The following is a 25,755-nucleotide window of genomic DNA, read 5'->3' as shown; positions in this document are numbered from 1 at the left end:
TGTGCTGACGTCTCTCCTGAATGGGGCGGACTCTCTTCACATCACCTGTTGTCAGGACAGGGACCAGCCCGTGTGCATCCCTCCCCTCCGCAGGCTGCCCAGAGTGCAGGCGCCCGGATTACCTGGACATGTTATCAGGCGAGCAGGCTGAGTTGCCACCAGTGGAGATACTGGTTTCCATGCTGTCTGAGCTCTCCAGGCTGAGTGTGTCATAGGCGTGGTCCATGTCCTCGGCCCGGTGCCCGATGCCATGGGGAGGATGATGATGGAGAATGGAGTGATGCATGAGCGGAGGGTAGGAAGAAGGGGGGTAGTGAGGCTGCCCGTGCAGGGCTTCCCACTGGGACTGTGCCTCAGCAGCCGCTTTCTGCTTCAGCTCCGCCAGGCGCCGCTTCTGCTCCTCAATCACCTGCTGCCCTGTACCCCAAGGGAAGAAGAACAGAGGGCAGATCACCAGGGGTAAGGAGGGGGCCTGACTGGCTACTGGAGCTATGGCCTGGGCACTGGCAGGCAGCCTTCAAGCAGCCTGCACTCTGTGCCCAGCACCGTGACTACCCGGGGCTCATGGCTCACACCGAACTTCTGCTACTGGGCCATGTCTGGCCAGGAAGGCACGAGTCTGAAGCGCCCAGTGCATCCAGCTGTCATGGACGAAGTCTGTGTAGCGCGCGATTGGAAATACAAGCATGTGGCCGTTTGTTTAAGTGTCCATGTCTATGTCCACACCTATCAGAGCATTAATGATGGTGAGCAGAGACTCTCCTATGACATCCATCCAAGTGTGAGAATATGCACCCTGCTAAGCACTGTGCATGCCCATCCGTCTCCCAGTGCAAACATGTCCCCGTCTCCTCATCTCTGCCTGTTCAGCCAAAGGGGAAGCAGCACACTAAGTCTTCCGAGAATTCCCCCACCCATGACCCAAACCCCTTTACAGCCCCCTTCCTGCGGCAGCCCCTATGCAGCACTGTGGTAAAGTAAGTGGGATAGAGAGAAATGTGGATTTGAACTGCAGTGGTGGCAGAGTCTGAAGGCAAAGGGAATTCCCTGCTGTGCATGTGAGGAGCCAGGAATAAGCCTGGTCTCTGGGCAGGAAGCACATTGCTACCATGCAGCAGCCAAGGAACCAGGGCTTCCCTGGAAAGTCGCTCACCCTGAGGAGTCGGAGCCACTGCCACCACTGTGCAGCTGCAGCAGCCCTGCTGCATGGCGACTTTACCCAGCTCTAATTCCCATCTGGGAGCTGGCAGCGAGACCGGAATCAGGCAGGTCTGACCACGGGCCACCGACGGCACACCCCACTCCCATGCTGTGCTCTTGGGTCACTTGGTGGATGCACTGGAAGCTCCCAGTGTGTCTCCTCAAGGGGCTCCTCACCTTTTCCAGTTACCCACTCCTCCCTCCTGCCAAAAATGCACATAGCCAGATCCAACCTTCAAGGTTCCCAGCTTGCACGGACCATCCCAGCTGGGCCTCTACCTTCCCCTGACCTCCAGCCCATCCCCTCAGACACTCAGAGCAGAGGCAGCAAGGGGAGGGTGCATGCATCAGTCCGGCAGGGCTGGGCAAAGCATTCATAGACCAGGCAGCCTGATACCAGGTTTTCCAAATCCACACAACGGCTCGCGTGCTCGGTGGGGCTTTTGGGGGTGCAGCAGGGAGAGGGGGATGCAGGAAGGCAGAAGGACCAGGCAGCAGGTTCCTGAAGGAGTTCCAGCTTTTGACGCTTTGCATGGCAGGCACAGGCACTGAAAGGAGCAAACAGCTGCTGTGGAGGAAGAGGAGGCAGACAGGGTCCTGCAGAGCTCATTTGACCAAAGTAGGAAAGATGTTGGCTGATATGGCCTATGGGGGAGAAAAATGCTCAGGGCTTTCCCTCTCTGATGCAGGGGAAACCCTGGGCTGGTCAGGAACAAGCCACCACCTCAGTCAGCACCAGCTCCTAATGCCAGGGGAAAACAAGCTGGTTCCCAAGTGCAAGCTGGAGACGTCCCCTTTGGGACACAGCTGGGGATGCTCTTGGGGGAAGATGTCCTAGAAGCATCTGGCCAGTTTGTCTGGCACTGCTAGCAGACGGACTCACAGACACACTGACACCTTGGGGTTGGGTCTGTGCCTCCTCCCCACCCTTGGCAGATGGCATCAGGTGTCTTCTTGAACCACACAGCCATGCTGCTGCCTAAGGGGCTGATCTAGGAGTCCTAGCCTTTCCAAGTCTCTACCTGACACATTACCTGGCTGCAAGGGCTCTCCTGGGAGTGTAATAGCTGGAGATGCACCATGTGGAGCTGGGGGTGAGGGGACAGAGGGGAAAAGCAAGAGACCATGAGAAAGCCACAATATCCGTGTCAGAGACAAACCAAACCTGGCAGGCTCCTGGCTTCTTCCTCTCCTGCACAATGGCCCTGGGCATTGCCTGCTCCCTGTGGCTGCTGCTGGGTTAGCTGAGGTTTTAGTCTCATCTACACTGTTAGAACAGCCATGCTGCAGGAAGTGGCAGCCCGGCACGGTTACTGTGGGCAGATGGGACCAGCCACATTTCATTGTGTTGCAAGACCATGCTATTGTCTTGCCAATTAACAGATCTCACCAGGGTCAGAGGGATTGCAACCAAGTCGCAAGATGACATCTGTTGGGAGCACTGCTGGGCTAGCAGCAGGATGCCCAACATGGCTGGGTCTACCACTGATGGGAGTTCTTCCTCTGAGAATCCTGCCAAACTGCTAAAGGCCTAGCTGGGCTCTCCAGCAAGACAGCCTTGTGCACATGGGTCACAGCAACTGCTAGCAACAGCCATGCTGGAGCATGACCAGGGCCCAGCATGGACAGAGCCTGGGAATTGCCAGCTGAGCTGAGCGCTTGGGGCCAGACAGGCCAATGCTGCTCACGTACAGCAAAGCAGCATGTGACAACTCAGTGATGACATCCCCCCACCCACCTGTGAGAGTCCTGACCTTTCCCCTTCCCATGATCCTCGTGGTCTACTCCAGCTGACTTGACCAGTCATATTAAAGTCACAAGATTGTCAAAAGGCCTGACGTGAAACCTTACTCCTTCATTTCCTCTCCCCCATTAGTAGAGACCACCTCATGCTGGGCACGTTTATGGCTGCAGGAGCCAAGCATCAGCTAAGACACCTTGACTCCCGGGAAATGGGTTCAAATCCCAGCTGGGGAACTCAGCCCATCACCCTTCCAAAGATGGACCCAGCTACTGCTCCAGACTCCAAAGCCAGTGGCATAGGCAGCAGCCTGACACACCCCTTGGAGTGAGAGGGGCTTATAGCAACCTAGATCATTGTTCTGTTTCAATTGTGGCCCCCAGGTGTTCTCATCCTTCCCTCCTGCCACAAACTGGTCCCCCAGCACCTGGGAGGCAGGTGCAGTACATGAGGCTCAGCTCAATACGAGTTGCAGAAGCTCCCCAGTGGATTTGGATTCGGATTTCCCCAACCTGGGCTGGGTACTTGCTGAGTTTCTGGTAACTCCAGCCCAGGGAGCGAGAGACCCAGGACCATTCTCACAAAGAGACAATTTATCTTAAGCCAACCCTCCCTCCACAGGCAGATCGGTGGGAACCCTCCCTATCCCTCCCCCTCTCAATTGTTTGCACCACCAGAGCCTCCTGGGTTTGCGACGCACAGCCAGACTGGATCATGGTCTGGGCCTGCATCGTTCAGGAGAGCAGAGTAGTAAAACCTCCAGGCAAGTGGGTGTTTCTCCTCCTCCCACTGCATGAGAAAGGCCCTCGGAGTTCCCCAGACGGGATGTCTAATGAACCACAGCTAGCAGTAACACATAACGAGCAGAGATATTTGTGCAGGACACAGGGCACAAGCAAGGGCAGAGCAACTCCAGCTCCCACAGAAACTACTCAGCAGTCTGGAGCATCTCGGTAGGAGCAACTCCCTCTCACTCCCTGGGCAGGTTGAATCCCACCCGTGTGGGATGCCTTTGGAGCAGGTACTTACCCTTCTGCTGCAGGGCCAGCTGGCGTTTGGTCTCGATGTCCTGCAGTGTGGCTGCCAGGTTCCGTGGCAGGCTACCTGTGCCATTCTGTGGGTGCAGGGGACCCTAGGGATGTGAAAAGACAAGGATGAAGAAGCCCCTGTGGGTTGTGCCCCCGTGGGATGCCCAGTCCCTGGCTCATGGGCTCAAACTGCAGTAAAGGGCCTTAGTTATAAACAGTCTGGTTGATGGAGATATTAACAGATCAACCTGCTGTACTGCTGTGAAAGGGCGTCAGGTCAGGGTTCCAGATTGTCTCCCAACTATCTTCCTGCAGCCCAAGAGCCCAGGACCCCCAAAGTCAATGGATTGGAACAAGCCCCGCCTTTGGGGAATGAGTGACGATGCTGGTACTGCCCCCCCCCCCCCCCCCGAGTACATACCTTTGGGGAGGAGCTGCGTCCCAACGTGGCCACACTGAGCTGCGAGGATGATGCAGACCCGCTCTTTGTGCGTGGGAGGGTGCTGCCGGTGTCGCTGTCCATCTTAGCACGATAGACCTGGACACAAACACAGACATGACTAAAAAGGGCAGATGAAAGGCACAGCACAGGACCCTGTGGACTGGCTGAGGCTTAGGGAGAATTGATGGTTAGCCATCAGCATCCGTAACAAGGATTTATGGCATTTGAACCACTTCAACCCCTAAAGGGGCAGCGAGAGGGGAAAGGAGCCCAAGTAGCAACAGGAGGATAAAATGGGATCTGATAAGATGGCAGCCTGGATCTACCTGAAGGATCTGCATCTTCTCAACATATAAGACGCATGTGCAGACAGCAGCTGCCTGAGGGCCCGGCTTGCTAACAGCAGTAGAGTTAACGCTAATCTCTATTCCGTCCCTTCAGCCCCAGTCCCTCAGGACAGGCTCCTTCCCTACAGGATATTCCCCAGGGCTTTGCTCCATCTTGTTTGAATGTGCCCCATGCTGGCCAGCTGCTGCTTAGGGTACAAAATACCCAGGGCCCAGGAACGTGCCCTCTCTGAGCAAACACCTGCCCTTCTGAAAACCAACTCCCACTGTTACAGTGAGAAGAGACCCAGTTACAGTGAGACTGTGTTTCATTCAAGGTGCAGTGTCTCTGACTCACACTTGCTTTCAAAGGCTGAGACAACCAAGTGAGATCAAACTGGCCTCTAGGTTGCCTTACACTTTATTCCAATAGCAGAGCCTTTACCCCTGGTGAGGAGACGGGTGTCCCAACCTGGAGCAAAAGCAACTTCTGGACTCAGCAGCTGAGCTCCTGTGAGCTGGACTCATTGAGAGTGAGCACAGAGCCCATAAGGTTGTGTTCTGTCACCTCTCTACAAACCCGAGTACAACCCCCACCAAGATGGAATGGCACATGCACAGGTAAGGAGCAAGGATTCAGACTTTCCCAGAGCTGCTCCTCTGGTTCCTTTGCAGAGCCCCAGGCACTAAAGAAGCTTGCTGTGGCATGCAGCGGACTTGGACATGGGAGGGTCAGCTCTCACTTCCTGGGGTTTGGTGCCTGGGCCTTGTGGTATACTGCGGGGGCCTTTTACTGCGGGGACTTCTCTCCACACTCAGTGTCATTCAACAGATTATTGTTCCTCAGCGGAGATCAAGGGCTGGTCTGGAACCCAATTAACTAAAGGGGCTGTAACCTGAACCATCAGTTCCCCAAGGGAAAATCTGCATGAGCAGCTATTGCAACAGGTCTTACACGGATAAATAATCCATTAAATTCATTCTCACTTGGCACTGGGGCTCACAGACTTGCAGTGGAGTAGCTAAAAGTGAACTACAAATCATTTCATTACTTTGATTCTGTGTTCTGTGGAGACGAGTCCTAAATTATACAAAACAGGGCAGGGAGAGTCTCTTTAATGCGTCTGTTAAGCACCATGTGCCGGCATGACATGGCATAAATAATAATAAATACTTCCCTGAGCTGATAATTCTCCCCCAAAATCGCCAGTTGCAACATTGTGAGAGTAACGGACCCAGCCAGGCAGTGGGAAAGCAAAGCAACAACCAACTTCTGGGTCAAATCCACTGCGGGTGCAAATTGGCTCCATTGACTCATGGGAGCTAAGTCAATTGACACTAGCTGGGAATCTGGGTCACACTACCTGTGTCTTCCCACCATCCCAGCTGGTTTTGGGAAGGGACTCAGAACATCCCTAGCTCGGAAACTCCCTTATTGGGTGATCAGTCTCACTAATCTAACTGGCTGAGTCCAGCTGCAGCCGGCCTTGCTGCCAACAGCCCCCTCCCCAGGCACCTCTGTGATCCCAACCCTGCAGCCTGTGAGCACCCAAAAGGCCATAACTGTCCACCCCTGCAGGGCCCGGAGATGGGAAGAGGGTGGGGCAATTACCTGGAACAGCTTTCGAGAAGAGTGAGCTTTAGCAGGAAGAGGAGGAGGGGAGGAGTGAGGAGAGGCAGGGGAGGAGGCCTCGAAGTGAGCCATGTACCACTTCTCTAAATCCAGGGCAGAAAGCTGCACTGGGCCCCCCTGAAGCTGCTTCTCCATCTAAAGAGAGAGGGTGTGAGAGACAGGAGGGGAGGGAAGGAGGATGAAACAGTGAGAGAATGAGAAACAGAGAAACCCTGCACCATCCCTGCATGCTCACACCAGGGACCTGGATGTGGGGAGAGGGAAACAGAACCCAGTGCTCCCTACAGCCCACCAGGGTCCCAAACTGGCTCCATCCCTTTCTTCCTGGGAATTAAAACATGGGACCCTTCATCTGCAGCCAAACCCCAGCACTGTGCTGACAACAAGTCCAGGATCTTCCACCCCCAACCCCATCATCAAGGAGCGAGAGCAGCAGGCACTAATGTGAGCACTGGAAAGCCACTCAACCCCAGTCTGCATGGCTTACAGTGAAACCATCTAGATGTGGCAGGAAAGCCCTGTGGGAGCGTTGTGAGTCCTCACAGAGGGGCTGAGATGAATGAAAGGCAGCAGGGGACACAGGCAGGGAGGGGACGCACAGCACCAACACTTGCAATGGGAGCTGTGCAGGCAGCTACTCCTGCTTAACCCTGGAGCTGTAGCAAAGCAGAGCAACCGTGCAGCAGGGTCGAGGTTGGGGTGGAGACGTGTTCTCAAACCCCCCTTGAACCCAGGAGTGTTGGGACAGATTGTTTTGAGTAGATACCCACAGCTTGGGGCTCAAAAGGGTGTCATTCCTTCCCCCTCCACTCATGGTATGCTGCAGGGCTCACAAGGGACCCTGCACACACAGGAAGATGTCAGACATCCCTGGCATAAACACAGTCCTAGGCCATGAACTCTCACCACTTACCAGTCCTCTTGCTGGGTCTGCTCCCCTTTGCTGCCAGTCCTAGCTCCTCCTCCAGCTGAGTGTTGTGATGAGGGCACTGGGCAGGGCAGGGGAGCAGCACACAATTCTGCTTTGCAGTGAGAGAAGGAACCTGGGGATCCCAGCCTGTCTCCCCCACCCTGCGGACTGACATGGCAGTGCGGGATGCTTGCTTGTGGGTCAGAGGCCCCGGAGCCCCACATCTGCCTTCCCTTCTGTGGCTGGACACCCCCCACCCACCCACACCCTCAGGGGTGAGCCATGCTGCTCGCTCATCACAGCCAAATGAGAGCTTAACATTAAATCAGTCCTGAGGCTTTAGAGCTGGCGAGAGGGGCTGGTCTGGTGGCACTGGGGAGGGATTATGCAGCAGGACCAGCTCTTCCTCTAAGCCATGTGCGTGTTCTGCACTGCGAGGGATCAGCCTCCATGGATGATTCAACATTTGCCAAGGTCGCCAAGGCAAGCTAACGTGCCGACGATGCTAGTGGTGTCTGTGCTGGGCATGACTCCATCCCAGGCCAGAAGGGATCCCTACTGCCTGGCCACCTTTCTCTGGGACCCATCCCAGGCACACAGTGTGGGGGTGCTGAAGCCCGAGGGGTGGCAAGAGGGAAATGCAATGGACACAAACCTCAGCAGAGATGAAGGAAGAGGAGAGAGGTGGCGCAGGAGAAGGAAGGCAGCCTGCAGACGAAGCAACTTGAGGGGTGAAGCCTGAAGTGTGATGGCCCAATGGGGAAGCAGGAGGGGCCAGCCCTAGGTCAGCTCTGACATTGCCCAGAATCCCTGAGAGCTGGTCAACAGTCACGTACTGGGGCAGAGAGAAGCAGCAGAATGAAAAGCGGAAACAGGACTAGAGCAATGAGAGCCAGCCAGCCAGAGAGGTGAGCAGGCAAGGACTTCAGCAGCCCCAAAGCCCATCCCAGAGGAGGTCATTACACTAGAAGAGTTTAACTTCCTGACAAGCTGCAGAGGTTTTTGGCTCAGCTCCACAGAGCAGCATCAGGAACAGATGCTATTTGCATTGAGCCCAGTTGTCACCCGCTCACCTGAAGGTCTTGCAGCACATCGGAAGTGGCACCTGCATAAGCTCTGCTGGGGGAGTCACTTTACTTTTTAATTTTGGGCAGAACTATTTTTGCTCCTGGGACTGATTGCACCCACTGGAGCCAGAGAGAGGCCAGGCTGGCAGTGTGTAAGGCTCCCCAGGCTGCTCTGCCAAGTCACCTCCATCCTTAGTTACCTCAGTGTTGGGCTCCCCCCACACGGCTCTGCCGATGCCCCTCAATCCTGACCCGCAGCCCCAAAACCACTCCAGCCATTCAGCTGAGACTGTCTATGCCAAGCTGAACGGTCGTTTTGTAACAAAGATCTAATTCAACCTAAAGCTGATCCCACATATCTCACTTGCAGATCCCAGCAGCCAAATTCTCCGTAGGGGAATTCCACTGAGAACAGGGAGGGACCTTGCCCCAGGTAGCCAACTTCAGAGGACTACAGAGTTAACTCATTCACCCCACCCCCAGCAATGTTCCCTCTAATTTTTTACATCCATATGCGGAATGAACTTGTGCACCAATATGGAGGTGATGTGTGGTGAGGGGCCGATGGGTTCGGGGTTTGGGAGGGAGCTCAGGCCTGGTGCAGGGGGTTGGGATGTGGAGGGGTGAAGGCTCTGGCTGGGGGTGCGGGCTCTGGGGATGAGGGGTTTGGGGTGCAGGAAGGGGCTCAGGGCCAGAAGGAGGTTGTGTGTGTGGGAGGGTAAGGGCTCTGGCTGGGGGTGCAAGCTCTGGGGTGGGCTCAGGGATGAGGGGCTTGGGGTGTTGGAGGGGACTCAGGGTTGGGGCAGAGGGGTTTGGGGTGCCGGCTGCCTTGGAGCTGCGGCAGGGAGAGAGGACTCCCCCAGCCCTCTCTCGCCACAGCAGTTTGGGGTCAGGGGAGAGGCGCCTCTCCCTGGCAGCTCCAAGGCTGGCGGAGAGGCGCCTCTCCCTGTCCGCATGTCCCTTGATACCTGCTGTGCAGCCACACAGCTTAGAGGGAACTTAGCCCCCCCAGTGCTGTCTATGAGTCTAAAGCGCTCTATTTTACAGCATAAGAGGAGAGAGATCCCTAGTCACTAGAAATGACCATTTCAGCCTCCCTCATTAGTCAGCATGAATTCACTGCCTGTTCAGCTGCAGCCAGGGGGCTGTACCAAGCCAAAACCAATCTGCTCCAATAAGGGGCATTGCGGGAACCGGTGATGGCAAGGTGGCTCCATCCCTTGCACCAGCCTGACCCATCTTGAGCAATAAGACAACCTTGCTCTCAGTGTCAGCTACTAGAGTACAGGCTTTGCTACCCAGCCAGAAACAGTGTAAGCAAAACTCAGCATGCTCAGAGCAGGTACCTCATTGGCTGCAGGAGGTACAGCAAGCAAGCAAGCGAGTGGAGCAGCAGCAGTGGCAACAGCAGAAGCTTTAGTGTCCTGGTCAGGGCCGTACACATTGCAGTAGAATCTGAAAACGTCAGACAGCCTCATGTACTCCTAGAAATCCACGATGGAGAAGGGGGAGAATTAGACTCATGCACGGGTCCCACGGCACAGCAGTAAAGCTCCACACGTGCTGCCTAGGCTCCACAGTGCAGGTGGCTGAGCTCGTTTACATTCCGACTTCGTCTTCCATAGAGAGGCGCAGCCTGAGGGGACACAAGGCCTAGTGCTGCAGGGCAGGACTTGTCATCCCAGGAGTGCCAATTGGATGGGGGCAGAGCATGCTGGGACTTGTAGTCTCTGAAAGTTACACCACTGTGTAATTGGCTTTATCTTAGGCTGTCTGGCTGTCCACAGAATAGGAACCTCCCAACCTTCACCACCATGGCGCACACAGCCATTCGCCTTTAGGCTGCTGCTTTATTTCCACTAGAGCTTGAGGATTCCCTAGTGCCACCCGCTGGTCGCCAGCCCTCCAGTTCTCTCTCTCCTGGAACTTGGGGGACTGGGCCAACGGCAGCTTAGCTGCATTTAGTGCCACCTGGTTGCAACGTGCCCACCTGAGACAGTTTGAGACAGGGAATCTGGAAGTCCTTTGGCATCTGAATTAGCATCTGATCCAGAGGGATCACTAGATGGAAATGGATTCAGATGGCCTGCTTCGGAACATGTGGTAGGCGGGTGGGAGAAGGGACCGCATGCTGCTGCAGTACTCAGCCTATAACGGAGCTTTACTGCACACACCACACAAAACATCCACATGCAACCCCACCATCAGAAGGGCCCAACATGCTCCACTCCAGCACCACGGGGAGACAGTAGCAATGGGAAACGCAGCTCTGGGGATACTGGCCCAAGGAAAGCAACTAAATTAAGAGCAATTGATGGATAGGAATTGGCATGTGGTATTGGAACAAGCTCCCCCTTTACCAAGTAACACAGCAAAGGGGATGGGTGGGTCAGTGCAGACCCTGAGACCCATCCAGAGCGCCCCCTGCTGTCGCCAGCCAGACAACGCAGGTGATAGGGTGAAGCATCCGGCATCTGTTGCCAAGCATCATTAATGGAAATGTTTGCCAAAGCCCCAAACTGTTTAGACACTGGCAGCAATTTGCAGTTAAGAATCCCAACCTCTCCTGCCAGTTGGTCTGGAACCGGCTCCCAACTCTCTCACTATTTCTAAATCAAAGACTTGGATGCTATTTAAAAAAAATAGAAAACAAACAAACAGGCAAATAGAAGAAATTAAAGGGATGTTGTTGGGGAGCTGTAGGCTTGCAGTCTGCGGAATGGGAGGGAAAAACACGTACAAGGCATTTTGTTGGGATTTAAGCCACACTACACTATGGTGCCAATGCAAGTGAACCAGGAAGCCAAACTGTCTAGAAACGAGAGCTGTGCAGCTGAATGAAGTTTAAAGAGCATCAACTGTGAGGAGTGTTAATCCCAGGTGTTTGAAGGTGCATGAGAAATAAGCGATTGTTAATCTGATGGTGCCCTGTTAGTGAGCCTTTTCCATGCCTATCTCAGGGGGCCTAAGTCACTGATGGCAACACAAGCCAATTTAAGAGATCTGCTGGCCTGCCTGTCGACTGAATTATTTACAAGACCCTGATAAGATGGCTGCACATAGCAGTCTGGCCCCACTCTGTGCAGGGGAGCGGAAGCAGTGAGCAAGCAAGCACGTGCAGTTAGTCTCGTTACCTCTTGCATCTTGGGGTAAGAGTGGGCGGAGAAAGGGCCTAAGGAAGCGCTTGCCCCTAGCAGGGGATTCTGGGGCTTAGTTTCCTCTAACAGGTCATAAGGCTCTGAGATATGAAGTGTTTCCTGTTGGAGGGTAAAGGTCATCAGGGCAAAGCAGGCACAGAAACAGCGAGATCAAAACAGCACAGAGGAATCCCTCCCCAACTGAACAGCCTCAGGCAGAAAGCAGGGACATCGCCTAGTGGCGCCTCCAGCCAGCCGATCCCTGCTGACAGAGCACTGCAGCTTCATGGCACAGCCTTAGGGAAGATTTCACCTTGCAGACCATCTCAGTAGCAGGACTGAAGGCACCAGGCATCACATATCCCATGGCTGGATTGTCACAGCTCTGCCCTTGGGAGTTCTAACTACAGGAGGGAGGAGAAGGGTCTGTGCCCTCCACAGTGTAGAGCCAACCCTCCCCTGGAGATGCTCCTAGTCTCCATATCAACACACTCACATCTTACGCCCACCTGGCTACCAATTCCAATCATGCACAATATGGTGGAATCTGTGGAAGGGCCAGCCGGCCACTAGCTCACTTTGCCCCTCCCCAGAATAAAGGTACTTAATAAAGTTGATGGTGGAGGGGGTAATGGGCCAATCCCCTCCTCCCATGCTGAACACCTTGGTATGCATCATCAGTGAGAATCCTGGGCACCTGCACAGAGCCAGTGCCACGCTCTGCCCCTGGCACATGGAACAAGGATTCGTGACATGGGACTCCAGCCCCAGCTGGTGCTTGCAGTCCCCGCTGAGCAATGGGATGTACTGAGAAACGCTCCTGCAGCCATGCAAGATTTCCCTTAGAACCCCCATCCTCACACATGCCATGCACTTTTGGGCTACGGGATGCTAGCCAGACCCTAATAGCACAGACTGGTCTGGGGGCTGTGGTGAATTAGCCAAAGGCCACCCCCCTTTCAGGTGTCCAAGGCAACCCAGGGAATGATGCTCTGCTCCCAAGACTGGATCAGGTTCCTCTCCCTGCCAGTGTTTGGGGTCAACCAGGTAAGAACCAGTCTCTAATCTCCATGGTGCATGGCATGCCTAGCACACCCAGCTAACGGCAAACCCATGTGTGAAGGAACAGCTCCAAATGCGGAGGTTAAACTCTGGTTCCACAGTGTTGGTGGCTCTGCCCCCGGGAGGGTCTGTCAAAGGGAAACAGGATCCCCACTGCAATGAGCGAGCCCTCTCCAGCTGACAGGTGTTTTCATTGTCAGGGCACTGGGACTTTCAGGCATTTGTGCCAACAATCACACAACTCTGAGCACTGTTTACACCTCGTGGAGGCCAGAGGCAGGGGCCCATCGAGGCAGCTGGAGTCCCAGGAAGGCATGGCACTGTGAAGGGAGGGCAGGTCTAGGACTAAACATCCCTCTTCCCCCTAGTTACCTCTTTGAGCGCAGATGATGTTTTGGGGAAGCTCCTGCCGCCCGTAACAAGATGGTACCGTCTCTCCAGGGAGACAAGCTTCTCTTTCTCCTGAGTGCACAGCAACAAGGAGAAAAAGGGTGATAGCAAGAGAGTTAGTGGCTGTCCTGAAAAACATCCCAAAGTGAGACCAACACCAGGGCAGCCACAGAAACCACTAGGGCCCTTCCTGACAGCACCCACATTGACAGAAACCCATATCGTTGAGGTTCCTGCTAAGATCCATTCTTCTCCCAGCCACACGCAGAGGCAGCTAGTGACAGTCACACGAGTGGCATTAGCCCAGCCCCAAGCAGAGGGGTTTCTCAGCCCTCTCCCTATCACTAGGTGAGCCTGGGGCAGGGTATACAGCTGGGATCCCAATTGGGGGCAGTGTTTGGATACAGGCCAGCTGAAAAGTCTGGGCTCAAGGTGGGAGGGACATGACAAGCCGTGCCAGCACAGTTGCCCTCTCCGTTTCCAACAGGCAATGTGTAACGTGACCCTTTTGCTGGAGAGCAGAGCACATATGCTACATGGACTCATTTGGACTTGAAGGACACAGCAGTGCAGAGACAGGGTCCAGCCCCCCAAGGCAGTGCACTCTGTTAGTGAGTGCGCCTGGCCTGGCACACACTACTCCAGTGAACCCCTTTCCCCCTCTCCATCCAGCATGGTTCCAGGATGTTACCTTCTGCAGCAGCTGCAGCATGGTATTCTTCTCCTTGGCAAGGCGCTCAGACTCCTGGGCAGCCTGGAGCCGGATGTGATTGGCCTGGCTTTCCAATGCAGCCACCCGCTCCTTAAGGAAAATAAGGCAAGAGTGAGCTGGCATCAGGCCCTGCAGGACAGCTTGGGAAGAAGTTGCTGGCCGGGAGGGAGAAGCCTTATCAGTCTGGGCAGGTATTTGGAGCCCCTCCATCCATTCCCAGAACAGGCACAGGGCTGGCTTGGGGCAGAGAGAGAAGTGTGCGAGGGGACAGTGCTCGGGAGCCAAAGGGCTGTTGTGAGCACAGACAGCACAGTGCCTAGGGCATTAAAGGAAGGGGCTGGGCTAGGAGAGGAGAGCAGACCAGAGCAAAGCTGGGCCGGGGAGTCCTAGGCTAAGGTGGGCTGGGAGGGGATTACAGACAAGCCAGTTTCCCCCTCACTGCAGTGGACACTTCTGGGACAAGGGAGAGCCCAGGCTCCATAGCCTTTGCCCAAGGGTCCAGGGCCTGCTCCCCACCTTCCTCTTGGCGATACTGCGGTGGCACTCAGCCTTGCTCTGCAGGAGCTGCTGGCTCACGGTCTCACGCTCCTCCTCCAAGCGACTCTCCTTTTCGAGCTGCTGGAACTCCAAGTCCTCAAACAGCTTGGTTTCCGTCTCCAGGGCCTCTGCCTCCTTCAAACACACACCCATGGATGCTCAGCACCCTCTGAAACAGAGATGCCTCCCTGGTAGCAGCACCTCCCCCCTCTCCCCCATGGCACAAGGACTGCTCTGACAGGAGAGCAGGTCACTGAGAAAGCAAGGGGCAAAGCGCCATTGCTGCAGCAGGAGGGAAGCTCTACACCTCCCTGTTGCTTGTTGGGAGGCCCAGGGGCAGTGCACAGCTGGTGGCTCGGATTGAGCGCGTCATGGACCTCCTGCTCAACAGGGACGTGCAATCGTGCCCAGCCCAGGGACCTGCCCAGGCAAGGTCTCCTGCTCCACATGCACAAACTCTAGACAAGAAGTGCACTCTCCCCACCAGCCTCGCTGGCCCGACCCATCCTCCCACAGTGCTGCAAACCTATGTGATACTCACACACCAGCAGAGAGAAGTCCAGCCCAGAGCGTTCCCTGCCGACTACGGCAGTGAAGGAGAAAGAATAGCTTTGGGTAGGGGATAATGTGCAGGGCCCCTGCACCATGGGACAAAGGGGACTTGTGATCTGCTGGAAAGAGGGTCAGGGCAAAGCAGTCTTGGCGGGGGCTCTGCACAGCCCACTGATCCTTGGCAGCAGAGATTCAAACAGCAGATTTGTTCTCTTACCTTTTTTTTTTTCTTAAAAGTTACTTCTATGAAAGGTGCCAGCTGGGCACTCAGTGGGCATGGATTAGTGGGGCTGTCGAGCTGGGGTTACATGAAGGTCTTTCACTAACATTGTTAGTATGGCCAAACCAACACGTTAGTGTGCTCCAGGGATGTGACCACGTAGCCCAGAGATGGACGAGACTCACAGGGTTTGAGCTAGATCACCTCCTGGACAGTGCAGGACTGAGCTTGGGGTAAGAACCATTTGTTTTATTTTGTTTTAAATGTGGATGGCATCTCCTGGGCAAGTGCGGATACAATTCAGGGTTTGTAAATTCTACACTAACAGCAAGAGCCTTTAGTCATTATGTTATTAATTAAACAAGGTTTTGTTTGGATGTAAACAGCCCTCTGCAACACTTGCAAATCCAACAGGAGCTGGGGCACAGGAACTCGAAAAAGAAACTGACCAGGCTAGCTTTGCTGTGTAGGAAGCAAGAGGCAAACATTGCCTTGGGGAAACAGTGCATCTGATGTTTTAAATCCTTTACATTCCAGTCACCCTGGCTGTTAGTAACAAGCTGCAGAAGTTAGGGTTAGGTTTTAGCTTGGTTGGGATTTTTGTATTTTATTTAAAATATCTATTTTTCAGCCTGACCGTGCCCCATTTCAGTGAAGAATTTTCCCATGCAAACCCTTTAGCATCTATTTAGTGGAAACGGCCTGTACAGTGTCAATGGGGAGATATTGATTTCCTGCTCTACATGTCACTCACTGCATTAGACATCTGCTGAGTTCCATTTTAAACTGGACATAGGTTTTCAGGCTGGGATTAGCTGTGACTCCTGCGGGGACCAGGAAAAAGGCTTTAATTTATTGCACTAAAAGAGTTTGGCATAATAAAAGGACGATATTCCATTCCCAGGCGCTCCTGGAAAATCCCAGCTAATGGGGAAAAAATGCTGCAGCACTGTGATATTGACATTATCTGGCCTGGATCATATACATACATGTTCACAGGAAACAGCAGAAAACGGATACAGAGTTTAGTCCCCTGAGGCTTGCCGGCCTCTCCTTTCACAGAGGCTGGATTAAGGCTGAAGTGGTGCAGTATCAGCGCGGCACCCAGGGGCTGGCTGCACCTGCATTTGCAATAGGCCTCTTCCAGCTCTACCAATGCCGAGGATCCTTGCTGCACGGCAGTTCAAGGGGCAGAGCAAGAGTTTCCTTTGGCAGGTCCAGTCTAAGTAATCAGGCCTAGGGTCTCTGAAAGAGACATTCATTCCTTAGCGCCCTGGTGCAGACTCCTCTACAGAAACGGCCCGAACAGAAACCCCACCTTACATCTCTTGGCCTCCAGCCACACAAGAGTCGTCCCTGGCAGAGGCAGGTGCTCAAGAGCAGCACCTAGATGGAGGATTTAGCTCAAGGAGACAAGTGTTGGGTGGTTGCCCATTTTCCATGCTTGATAGGAGACTCTAGTCAAAATCAGAGCTGGCCAAGCAGCCAAATTGCTGGTTTCTGTTGGCGGGTGGGGGAAGGATGGGACTGAATTCACATCTGGGGACAGGCGGATTTGCTCCGGTGCTCAGAATTCCCCCTCCAGGCACTAATACAAGGGGGAGGCTTGCGGCACTTGCCACATTAGCGTCCCCCAGAGAACAGCAGCAGCGACCAGAGAAGCGGCCAGTGGAAAAGGAGGAGAGCACTAGGGAAAGAAACCTGCCCCTTCTCACTTGCTGCCAAGAGGAGAGGCTGCCGTGAGGCATTATGGCATTCGGAGACAGAGACATGTGGAACAGTATCAACAGCAGGGGAGAGTCGCTCTGCAAGTGCTGGGGCACCAGCCAGCCTACATCCTGGGTGGTAAACTTACCAATACCATGGCACCTGGATGCCAGCCTCCTCCAGCCCTTGGTGTACTGCATTCAGTTTGGCACATGGCACCAGTGCTGGCTCAGGCTAGAGCTATGGGCATGGATGAGAGGGGGAGTGGGCAGTGATCCAGGAGGGTGGGGGTTAAACACTGACCCTTCTCATCTGGTCCTGTAACTGCTCCCGCATTGACTCAGGGCAGTTATCAAGCTGGCTCTTCGACTCATTGTAAAGCGCCTGGAGTTTCTCTAGCTCCTTCCTTTCAGCATCAACCTTTGCCCTTTCCTGAATCAGGGAAAAAACAACAAAACAAAACAAAAAACAAAACAAAAAAAAGAGAGAAAACACACTTCTCAAATCCGCGCCATGCAGAAGCTGGAGAATTAGACAGTGGCTCAAGCCAGAGAGAGAAGGGGGACAGGGGAAGGGCATGTCAAAGAGGCATTTTCCAAAAGATTTAAAAAGCAAAAGCAGTTGGCATCCAGGGCTGGATTGGATTAGAACAGTTATTGCGCAGGACTGGACCTCAGTCTCACGTCTCAACACAAAGGCTTTACAGAAAGCACATACCAGGCCCCTCTAGGCCTCGAGCAGATTACTTTTAACACGGCTTCATCATCAGGGATGATGTCAGCACAGCACTGGGAATGGCTTTGTCAATTAGGTGTCCTGCACAGCCTGTCATCAGGGGCATTTTCATAGGCCTTACATTTTGTCTTAAGTAAGTCTCAGGAACATCATTTTAAAACAGATATTTCAAATCCAGGACACCATCAAATAATTGTAAAGAAAAATGTAGAGATGACACTACCAGTCAAATGTCCTGTTCCATAGACAGGGATGTCCTGGCATTCTGGTTTCCTTATGGACAACATAAAAAACGAGAGACTAAGATCCAATCTCTTCTCAGTTAATACAGGTTCACTCCCTGGGTCCTGGGGAACATTTCAGGTTTTATTTCAGTGAGTTAGTGACAGAGAGGATATAAAGAGGACACTTGTCCCTGGCCTAAAGAGAGGAAGAAACAGGTTCACACCCCACTCTTCCACCCAGTTTAAATATGTAGTTGGCTTCAGTCCTGCATCAACATGCTGGATTTTCAGAGACGCTGAGCCCCCTGCAATTCCTAGGGTTCTTTTGGGGGTTCTGCCAGCATAAAAATTGATGATAAAAACCCACTGTTCATGTGCCCTGGATTAACAAAGCAATGCAATGTAACCAATGAGAGCAGCACTTTGGTCTCAAGACGTCCAGGGGAGTTTATACTTGTTTTATAGGTGGGGAAACTGAGGCAGACAGCAAGTGATTTGCTTAATGTCACACAGTGAGCCAGTTGGAGAACCGGGAAACTCTTGACTCCCTTTCCCAAGCAATAGCCCCATGACAATCCTTCCTCCCATCCTGCCCATTTTACCTCCACCAAATTGAATGGGGGAAACCCCAGACTGGATTACCCCTAATTTGGGGTAAATCTGCATCAAAACCCTGTAACGTGAGACTCTCTCTCATACCAATGCAGAATGATGAGACCAGTTAGTGCAAATTAGAAAGAGGAAATATGAATATCCCTGCATTGTTTTCAAATCCATAGTTACATGAGACAACCCCTGAGACTCGCTGAGAAGTTTGCGACTGAATGAGATAACAACAGTGGCAGTAATTGCTTGCACAGGGCACAAGCGTCTATTTACAGGGTGGCACCAGCCGGGCAGTACAGAATATGTTACAAATGGTTTGAGCCATGAAGTTTGGATCTAAACTGCTGAGAAGTTTGGGATGGTCAGATTATTGCAATATATTAATTATATTATTATATTATATTATATTAGTATTGGGCTCAAGACAGCAGTAACTGGATACAATGATCTGGCTTGTGTTATATAAGAGATCAGACTAGATGATTTAACGGTCCTTTCTGGTCTTAAAATCTATGACTGAAAGATCTGGGACTAGTTTGGGCTCAGCTCTAGCATTTATTATTTCTGGTTTTCGGCACTGAGTGCTGGCTACCTGGGCAACTGTTTTTAAAAAAAAGTATGAACCCGTGACCACCAGCATTTACAACATCTACCTAGGTATGGCACAATGTTCTGTGGCTTCTAGGGAATCTCTTATCTGAAGAGTCAGAAACAGAAGTGGATTACCCCTACCAACACTTTTGTGAGGGGAAGTGTTATGAAACCCACTTTATGGGTAGGTAAGCTGAGGCACTAACAAGCGAAGTGACTTGTTTCAGAACACAAAGGAAGTCAGTGGTTGAGCCACAAATAGAACCCAGCAGTCCAGACTCCCTGACCCATACTCTAAGCACTAGAAAGCAACCCCTCAGAGTATTTGCACCTTATAACTCTGAGTATCACCCCTCCATATAGTAAAATGAGTACAGGCCTTGGAAGGCTGTGGGCTGTCTCCAAAACAGGCGATCCATGCTCTCCCCATCACACTCAGAGGCTGCTAAATGGAGGGTTTGGGCTCATCTAAACAAGCTCCTGCAGTTTTCTAGGAAATCTCTAACCACTAATGTTATGCTTTTAGGGTCCAAATTTCCAGTGCCAAACATTGCCAGATGTCCTGCACTAGACTGATGTGAGTAAGGTTCATGACCACCCAGCATTTCAGACAACACTGTAATACCTATCTACACATGCGCATGCATGAGATCACACAATTCATTTCTATTCATAGAATAGAATTTGCCATACAAGCCCAGCTAGTTACATCCACTTAAGTCAGTTGCTTCTTAGTGACAATAGAATTCCCGGGCAGAGCTGTATCAAGTACCCTGCCACCTCCCCATCCCTGCAGTAGTCTGCTGCCTTTTAGCAATCCGCAAGCATGCCAGCATCCTCATGCCAGATGGCTTGTTTAACTTGACAAAGTGCTGTGGAGTGAGTCACGTCTCCAGACTGGGAAGAAACCCACATGCACTCCAGGTGTCTACTGCACTTCAGTGTGAAAGCCAGGAGGCTCACTTTAATCAGAGATGCCTCATTGCTCTGCATTGCAATCTGGGTCAGACTCACCCCACATTGCAAGCAGAGTCACCACATCAAAGCCACAGGCAAAATCCTCCTTAGAATTAAGGAGCTCCCAGGAACCGTTAAATATACAGCTCCCAGTATGAAGTGGGGCATACTGGGTGCGGGGCACAGGGGCATCTTCACAGAACAGACAGACCATAATGAATGCTCCTGCAGTGGCCAGAGGGGAGGGAGGTGGTGACCTGGAGAGTTCCAAGCTTGATTCTCCACTCCCTGGGGTTAAACCATCAGAATCACGATGCAGAAAAATGTAGGAGTAACATCCTCCGAGGAGCTAACTCAATCCCCCTCTCCCTCTGCCAACTCCTAGCAAGAGGCCAGGAAACACTCCATTGTAACCAACAGAGACAGAGCATGAGACCCCCTATCGACATGAGAATCCACGTCAGTGCCCCACAGGGTAGGCTACTAGCTACACCAAGAACTCATCTACACTACAACCAGAAGTGGGTCAAAGGACCTGGTTACAGCTAGGCTAGAATGGGCAGCTGTGTCCCCAAATTAACCTGGATCCAGGGACGCTATGCCACGAACAATTGGTAAGCAGTCACATAACTGTCACAGAGAGGGTCTAATTGGTCAGAGGAGCAGCCAATGGGGCGGCTCACTAGTGAAGTGGATTTCCATGCTGCTCCCTCAGACCAGGGTGAATAAAGATCATGTAGGAAAACTTCAATTCTCAACCCAAGTCAAATATGAAAGTCTATTAGCTTTGATTTTTCATCATCTTTTGTGTAAAGCAAACAATATTCCCAAAGGCACATGTCCAGCTGCGGTTACTCTGACTGTCCCTAATGTGCCCCCTGCACCTTCTCCTCTGTCTGCACTATGTGATTAAATGTTCAGAAGGAAATTTAAAAACCAGGAACATTATGAACAGTGATCCATGTCTCTCTCTCTCATGCTCCCACAGCGTTAATAGAAATCTGAATTTATACGAATGGGTGGATTTAGATGCTAGTCCAGAAGCACTGATTCCTGGTCCAGGGCGGCTCAGAGGACATGTCTCAAGGACACAGCATTGCTAAAGAACAGCTGCCCTAGTTAAGCCCAGGTGTTTGCTGTGTGCACAAGTGCTGGAGGTTATGTGGGGCCCCATAGCATGCAGAGGCATGAGGGATTAGAGACACATTTCAGAGTGGGCGCTGTTAGAGAGAGTTTAGTGCAGACTGATTAGGAAAGCGAAGGTTAAGACGGCAGAGGCTTTGGGAGTGTGGTTTCTTTTAGTCCCCCTCCTGACTCCATATGGAGCCGGTTGTTTCACTAGGAATGGTTTTTAAAAGGGATGTAAAATTTAAAAAAACAACCACCCCAGCACATTGCATCTGTGCGGGAGGGGCTGCCTGCGTCCTGCCACTCACAGGCTTCACCTCGTCCAGCCTCAGAAATAATCACCAATGAAATGAATCAGGACCTGGTGCATTTCCAGCCATGGTGCCAGCATGGCTACACCCCACTGGGTTGCCATCGAGAGGACAAGGAGTGCACAAACATCCATTCACTATGTGGGGCAGTACGGAATCCCTGGAGGGACAAGGGCAAAGGTTCTCAGAGAGCTGGACGGAGAGTGAAAGTTGATCTCACTGCTGGGAATGTGCTCAGCTCCCACTGATCCTTGCTCCACAGAGTGACGCATTCCAGCAAGCCTGGGATTGCGCTCCAGTGCAGCCAGTTACCTTCCTGCACGGGAATGGATCATCTCCAACAAGACTCCTTGAGATAGGTCCCTGTGTGGATATGCAGTTCTGAGGGGGCACCAGCAGAGGGTTCTGTTGCTGTGAAGGGCAGAAATCATCAGCAGGAAGGGGGGTTTTGGTGCAGTTTCTGATGAGAATGGGGATACAGTTTGTCCTGCAGAGGTTATTGCAGGGGACATTCAGGGATGAGGGTTGGAAGGTTGCCACGGGTACCACAGAGGAAACTGCATTCAGATCTCTTTCTGGAGTTGTGTGCATTTCTGCATAGGTGTGGAGGTATTGTTTTCACTGTTAAGAAGCATGGAGCAAGCAAGACCCCAGATCTGGAAGGGGGGCTGAGATAATGGTCTTTGGAAGGTGCAGTCTGGCTCTTGTTCCCCCTCCTCTCCAGCGTTCTGGGAACCATGTCTCAGCCAACAAGTTGGGAAATTAATGACCCCATGGTGGCATCATGGTCAAAGCTGAATGATGCTTTAAATGGAGTGACATGAGGGTCTCCAGCAAGCTAAGCACTGCAGCTTCATCACCACTTGCACATGAGCACCTGGAGCTGACGATTGGTGGGGCATATACAGAACTGACAAACTCACTGCAAAACCTTATACACCAAGGCCAGTGTAGGAAGCAAAGGGGCATGATGGGCCAGTAACCCATGTGCTGCCCAGGTGAAGGCTGAGGCCAACAGAGAAAGCTCCAGAGATTGGCACCTTGTGGAAAAGTTCAACGAGTGCAAAGGTGACTCCCAAAATGCACCCCAAGCACCGAAAGGAGCTGCCCTCCCCCACCAGAGCCCCAAGAATGGACAGTTCCAACCCCAGACAGGCTGACAAAGCTCCCAAGCCAGTGGCCAGTCTGCTCCAGGATCCCAGACAACGGCAGAGAGAAAGGAAATGCTCTGAGTAGAGGAAGTGCTGTCTCAAGCTGGCTGCAATAAATCCAGCACCTCCTATCTGGGGACGAATGTGCCCGGGGCAGCCCCCTCCTCATGGAAATGGCACTTTAGATGCCCACCCAGGAGATGATGGGAAACCGTTTGAGAAGGGGGGCCCAGAGGGAGATGACACAAGCTTTCTTGGGGACGGCTGGCCGGTGTGTGCACTGCACAGAACCCGTGCCATTCTCCTCCAAGATCAGCGGGTGACCAGATGGGTCAGTCTCTTCGACACCGGAGCCAGAAGTATGTGCGCAGGGACAACACTTTCCAGCAGAGAGGGGACCTGGGATTGAGAAGCCCCTTGGGGGGGGCTCTGGGGTGCACCCTGCACTCACTGCTCCAAAGCACAGACAGGGGAACTCTCAGCTCTGGGGTTTACCTTGTCCCGCTCCTTCTGGATGCTGGAGTCCAGCTCGCACAGTTTCTCTTGCAGCTGCTGCACGATCTTCTGTTCCTGCTGCAGCTGTATCATTTCTGACTCCCGCTCCCCCTGCAGCAGTGCCCGCTCCATCTCCGCCTAGGCAAACACAGCCATGTTACAGCAGTGCTGCCCATGCCAGCCCTCATCTCCCAACCTCACGGCAGGGCCCCCCCGAGGCACAGCAACACCTGGGTGGGACATGGCTCTGCTGGCAGAGATGAGCCAAGAAGGGCAACTGGATTTGGGTCAGGCCCAGATGGAGGTCAGGGCTGAGGCTAATGGCCAGGTTCAATGGTTCTCAGACCTCACATGCTCTCCCCTCTGGATCTCTGCTCCATCAAACATGGGAATTAGAGTCAGGCCCCATGAAGCCTCAAGTCAGAGCCAGATCCAACCTGTCAGGGTTAGTTCTGACCTTCCATTCTCCCCCCCCCAAAACAAACAAAACTTTAAAGGGGTCAGATTTAAGGCTCTGGTCTGGGTCCTTCCCCTGTCTAAGGGGAGTGGAGCCCGGCCAAAGCTCTCTAAGGGCAGAGTCCCACAGAACTCCAGAGAAGTGGGGATGGGGATGCCGGATGCACTTACCCCAGCACTGTTCCACTCTGAACCCACAGCCAGGGCCCTTCACCCCTGTCCAGTGCAGGGTTCCACCTTGGCCCCAGTGGGTGTCCTGCACCCTTGCCCCACACCAGGAGCAGTAGAAAGGGTCCCCCCGCACCTCATGAGATGACTCCTGCAGCTGCTGCTCCAGTTCCTTGACATGGCTCTTGAGCTCATCCACGTGGCCCAGCACCCGCACCCATTCCTCCTCCAGCAGGGCAGCCTCCTTGGTCTTGGAGCCCGTTGAGTCCTCGTGCTGCTTGGGAGAAACGGTGATGTCACTGGGGGACTGCTTATTTGCTATTCACAGAGTAGGGAGTGCGCACATCACTTCAGCAAAAAGAGAGCCCTGCCCCAGAGCTCACAGCCACTCCCTCCTCTGATACACCCAGAAACCCATCACTGCCCATGCCCAGCTCAGGTCATAAGCACGTCTGAGTCCCCTGCAGGACACGCCCCCCCCCCCCCCCCCCCCCCCCCCCCCAAAAAAAGAACCATTCCACCCCCTCCACCTCAGGGCAGGTGCTCTCTTGTGCTGTGGGCCCCCCACATGCACCTTGTGGTATGTGCTCTGCGCCGTGTGGGGTCCCCCCCACCTCCTGGTGGGTTCTCTCCACGCACTGGGCAGGCCCTGACCCCACATCCCTCCTGGTGGGTTCTCTCCACGGACTGGGCCCTGCCTCCCCTCACCTCGTGGTGCGTGCTCTCTGTGCTGCTACATTCCTCCTTCAGATTCTCCTCATCTGATTTCTCCAGGCTCTCCCTCTGCTGGGGCCCTAGGGCCTCTCCAGTCTCCTCTATGGCCTTGCCAAGACCCAAGGCAGCCAGGCTGGCCGAGCCCTTGGAGTGCCTCCTGGCTGTCAGGATGTTGATGGTCGCATCTCCATCACTCGGGAAGTGCTGGTGTGAGTTGCCTGTGTCTGTGGTGCCATCAGTTCTGGTGTATTCTGCACACAGGTTCAGGATGGTCTCCAGGCGCTGGCGCTCCTGGGCAGGGGTTACAGGGAGGAAGGTGTGGGTGGGCTGCCTGCTGGGATGGGTCCTCACACAGATATGGGGGGGCCAACCGAGCAGGAACTGGGAGGCATGTGAACCCAGGCCCCACTGTCTGGGGCTTTCCCCTCTTGCACTCCATCCCTGCATCACCCTATGACATCAAACTCCCTGAAGTGATACTTGTGTTGGACTAAAACACTGACTCCCCACCCCTCGATCCCCCGCGTACTGGCCCTGTTCTTCCCACCACTAGATGAACACAGCTCCCAATCACAAGTCTTGGCCCACCAGCTTGGGGTAGCATGCTGCATGGGACGAGGACCCCTGTGGGGAGGAGCAGGCAGGTTGAGTGAGACAGCCCTTTGCTCAGCTGCAAGGGCAGGGGGCAGGGTCTGGGCGTACGTGAGAGAGTGGCACTGGTTTAGCTTAAATTGTTTGTTAAGCCCATTTAGTTGAACTGGAGCAGGCCAGCGTGTGGATGCTCTGACTGCCATTTAGTTTAAACGGATTCCTAAGCAACTAAAGTTAAACTGAACTAAGTTTGGTTTAAAGCCAAAATAAGACTAACGCTCTTCTTCAATTGAACCAGGGACCTGAGACAATTGCCTATTGGTACCAGGGGCTGTTTCAAGAGCAGGGCTTCTCCCAGGACTCGGATTTGTATCAAGGCAGTGCTGGCCAGAAGGGCACCTGGAGCTGTGAAGCGCAATCTGAGCTTTATGCCTTGGCCACTGAGAGAGCTCAGCAGCACAGCTTCACATAGCCCAGAGGGAGGCTCCCAGAGTCCTCCTCTCCACTGGATGGGTGTGGAGCCAGCCTGCCTTGCCCTGCAGTGGGGATCGAAGGAGATAGAGGCGCAGCCTCCACTGCTTTCAATGGAGCCCATCTAGCTGCTCCAGGACATCTGGGGAGGGGAAAAAGAAAACAAGGGAACCCCAACAAATGTCTCATCCTCTTCAAATCCCCCCAGAAAATCAACCCAGACACAGCATCCCACCTGCTTCTGGGGCAGCTGCTTCTGCAACAACCAGAGGAAGGGTTTGCTTCTGCCAGCTCCCTCCATGGCTTTTGTTGTCTGCTTCCAGCCCAGAATCACTGATTCCACAGCACTCTCCCTCCCATGATCTGAGCCCCCAGAGTCTGGCAGCATTTGCTTCCCACCAGAGTAGGAAACCAAGCAGAAGCCGGTGCCGTATTATTAAGGGGATGATCTCAGGACAACAGTCATACTCACATAGCAGGGATTTATCTACAT

At 53.4% G+C, this 25,755-nt stretch overlaps 1 protein-coding gene across 40 annotated transcripts in view; it reads right to left on the bottom strand.

The window, feature by feature from the left end:
* The window catches only part of PHLDB1 (pleckstrin homology like domain family B member 1), a 107,200-nt gene that overhangs the window by 11,967 nt on the left and 69,478 nt on the right, over positions 1–25,755 (bottom strand). For 18 of the 40 annotated variants that reach the window (XM_034754808.1, XM_034754812.1, XM_034754811.1 and 15 more), the window contains 15 exons: positions 24,195–24,491; positions 23,623–23,763; positions 22,863–23,000; positions 21,529–21,627; positions 16,968–17,096; positions 14,165–14,320; positions 13,628–13,738; positions 12,919–13,008; positions 11,482–11,604; positions 9,694–9,831; positions 7,936–8,115; positions 6,350–6,505; positions 4,391–4,507; positions 3,971–4,073; positions 123–417 (listed from right to left, as the gene is read on the bottom strand). In XM_034754808.1, coding sequence (XP_034610699.1) covers positions 123–417; positions 3,971–4,073; positions 4,391–4,507; positions 6,350–6,505; positions 7,936–8,115; positions 9,694–9,831; positions 11,482–11,604; positions 12,919–13,008; positions 13,628–13,738; positions 14,165–14,320; positions 16,968–17,096; positions 21,529–21,627; positions 22,863–23,000; positions 23,623–23,763; positions 24,195–24,491 — 2,273 coding nt within the window. The remainder of the gene's footprint in view (positions 1–122; positions 418–3,970; positions 4,074–4,390; positions 4,508–6,349; positions 6,506–7,935; positions 8,116–9,693; positions 9,832–11,481; positions 11,605–12,918; positions 13,009–13,627; positions 13,739–14,164; positions 14,321–16,967; positions 17,097–21,528; positions 21,628–22,862; positions 23,001–23,622; positions 23,764–24,194; positions 24,492–25,755) is intronic. The other 22 variants (XM_034754842.1, XM_034754843.1, XM_034754845.1 and 19 more) reach the window with 19 other exon arrangements.

Source organism: Trachemys scripta, chromosome 21, assembly GCF_013100865.1.
Source record: "Trachemys scripta elegans isolate TJP31775 chromosome 21, CAS_Tse_1.0, whole genome shotgun sequence".
Classification (NCBI taxonomy): Eukaryota; Metazoa; Chordata; order Testudines; family Emydidae; genus Trachemys; species Trachemys scripta.
Note: the sequence above shows the minus strand (reverse complement) of the source record. Positions and strands in the feature narration are given on the sequence as shown.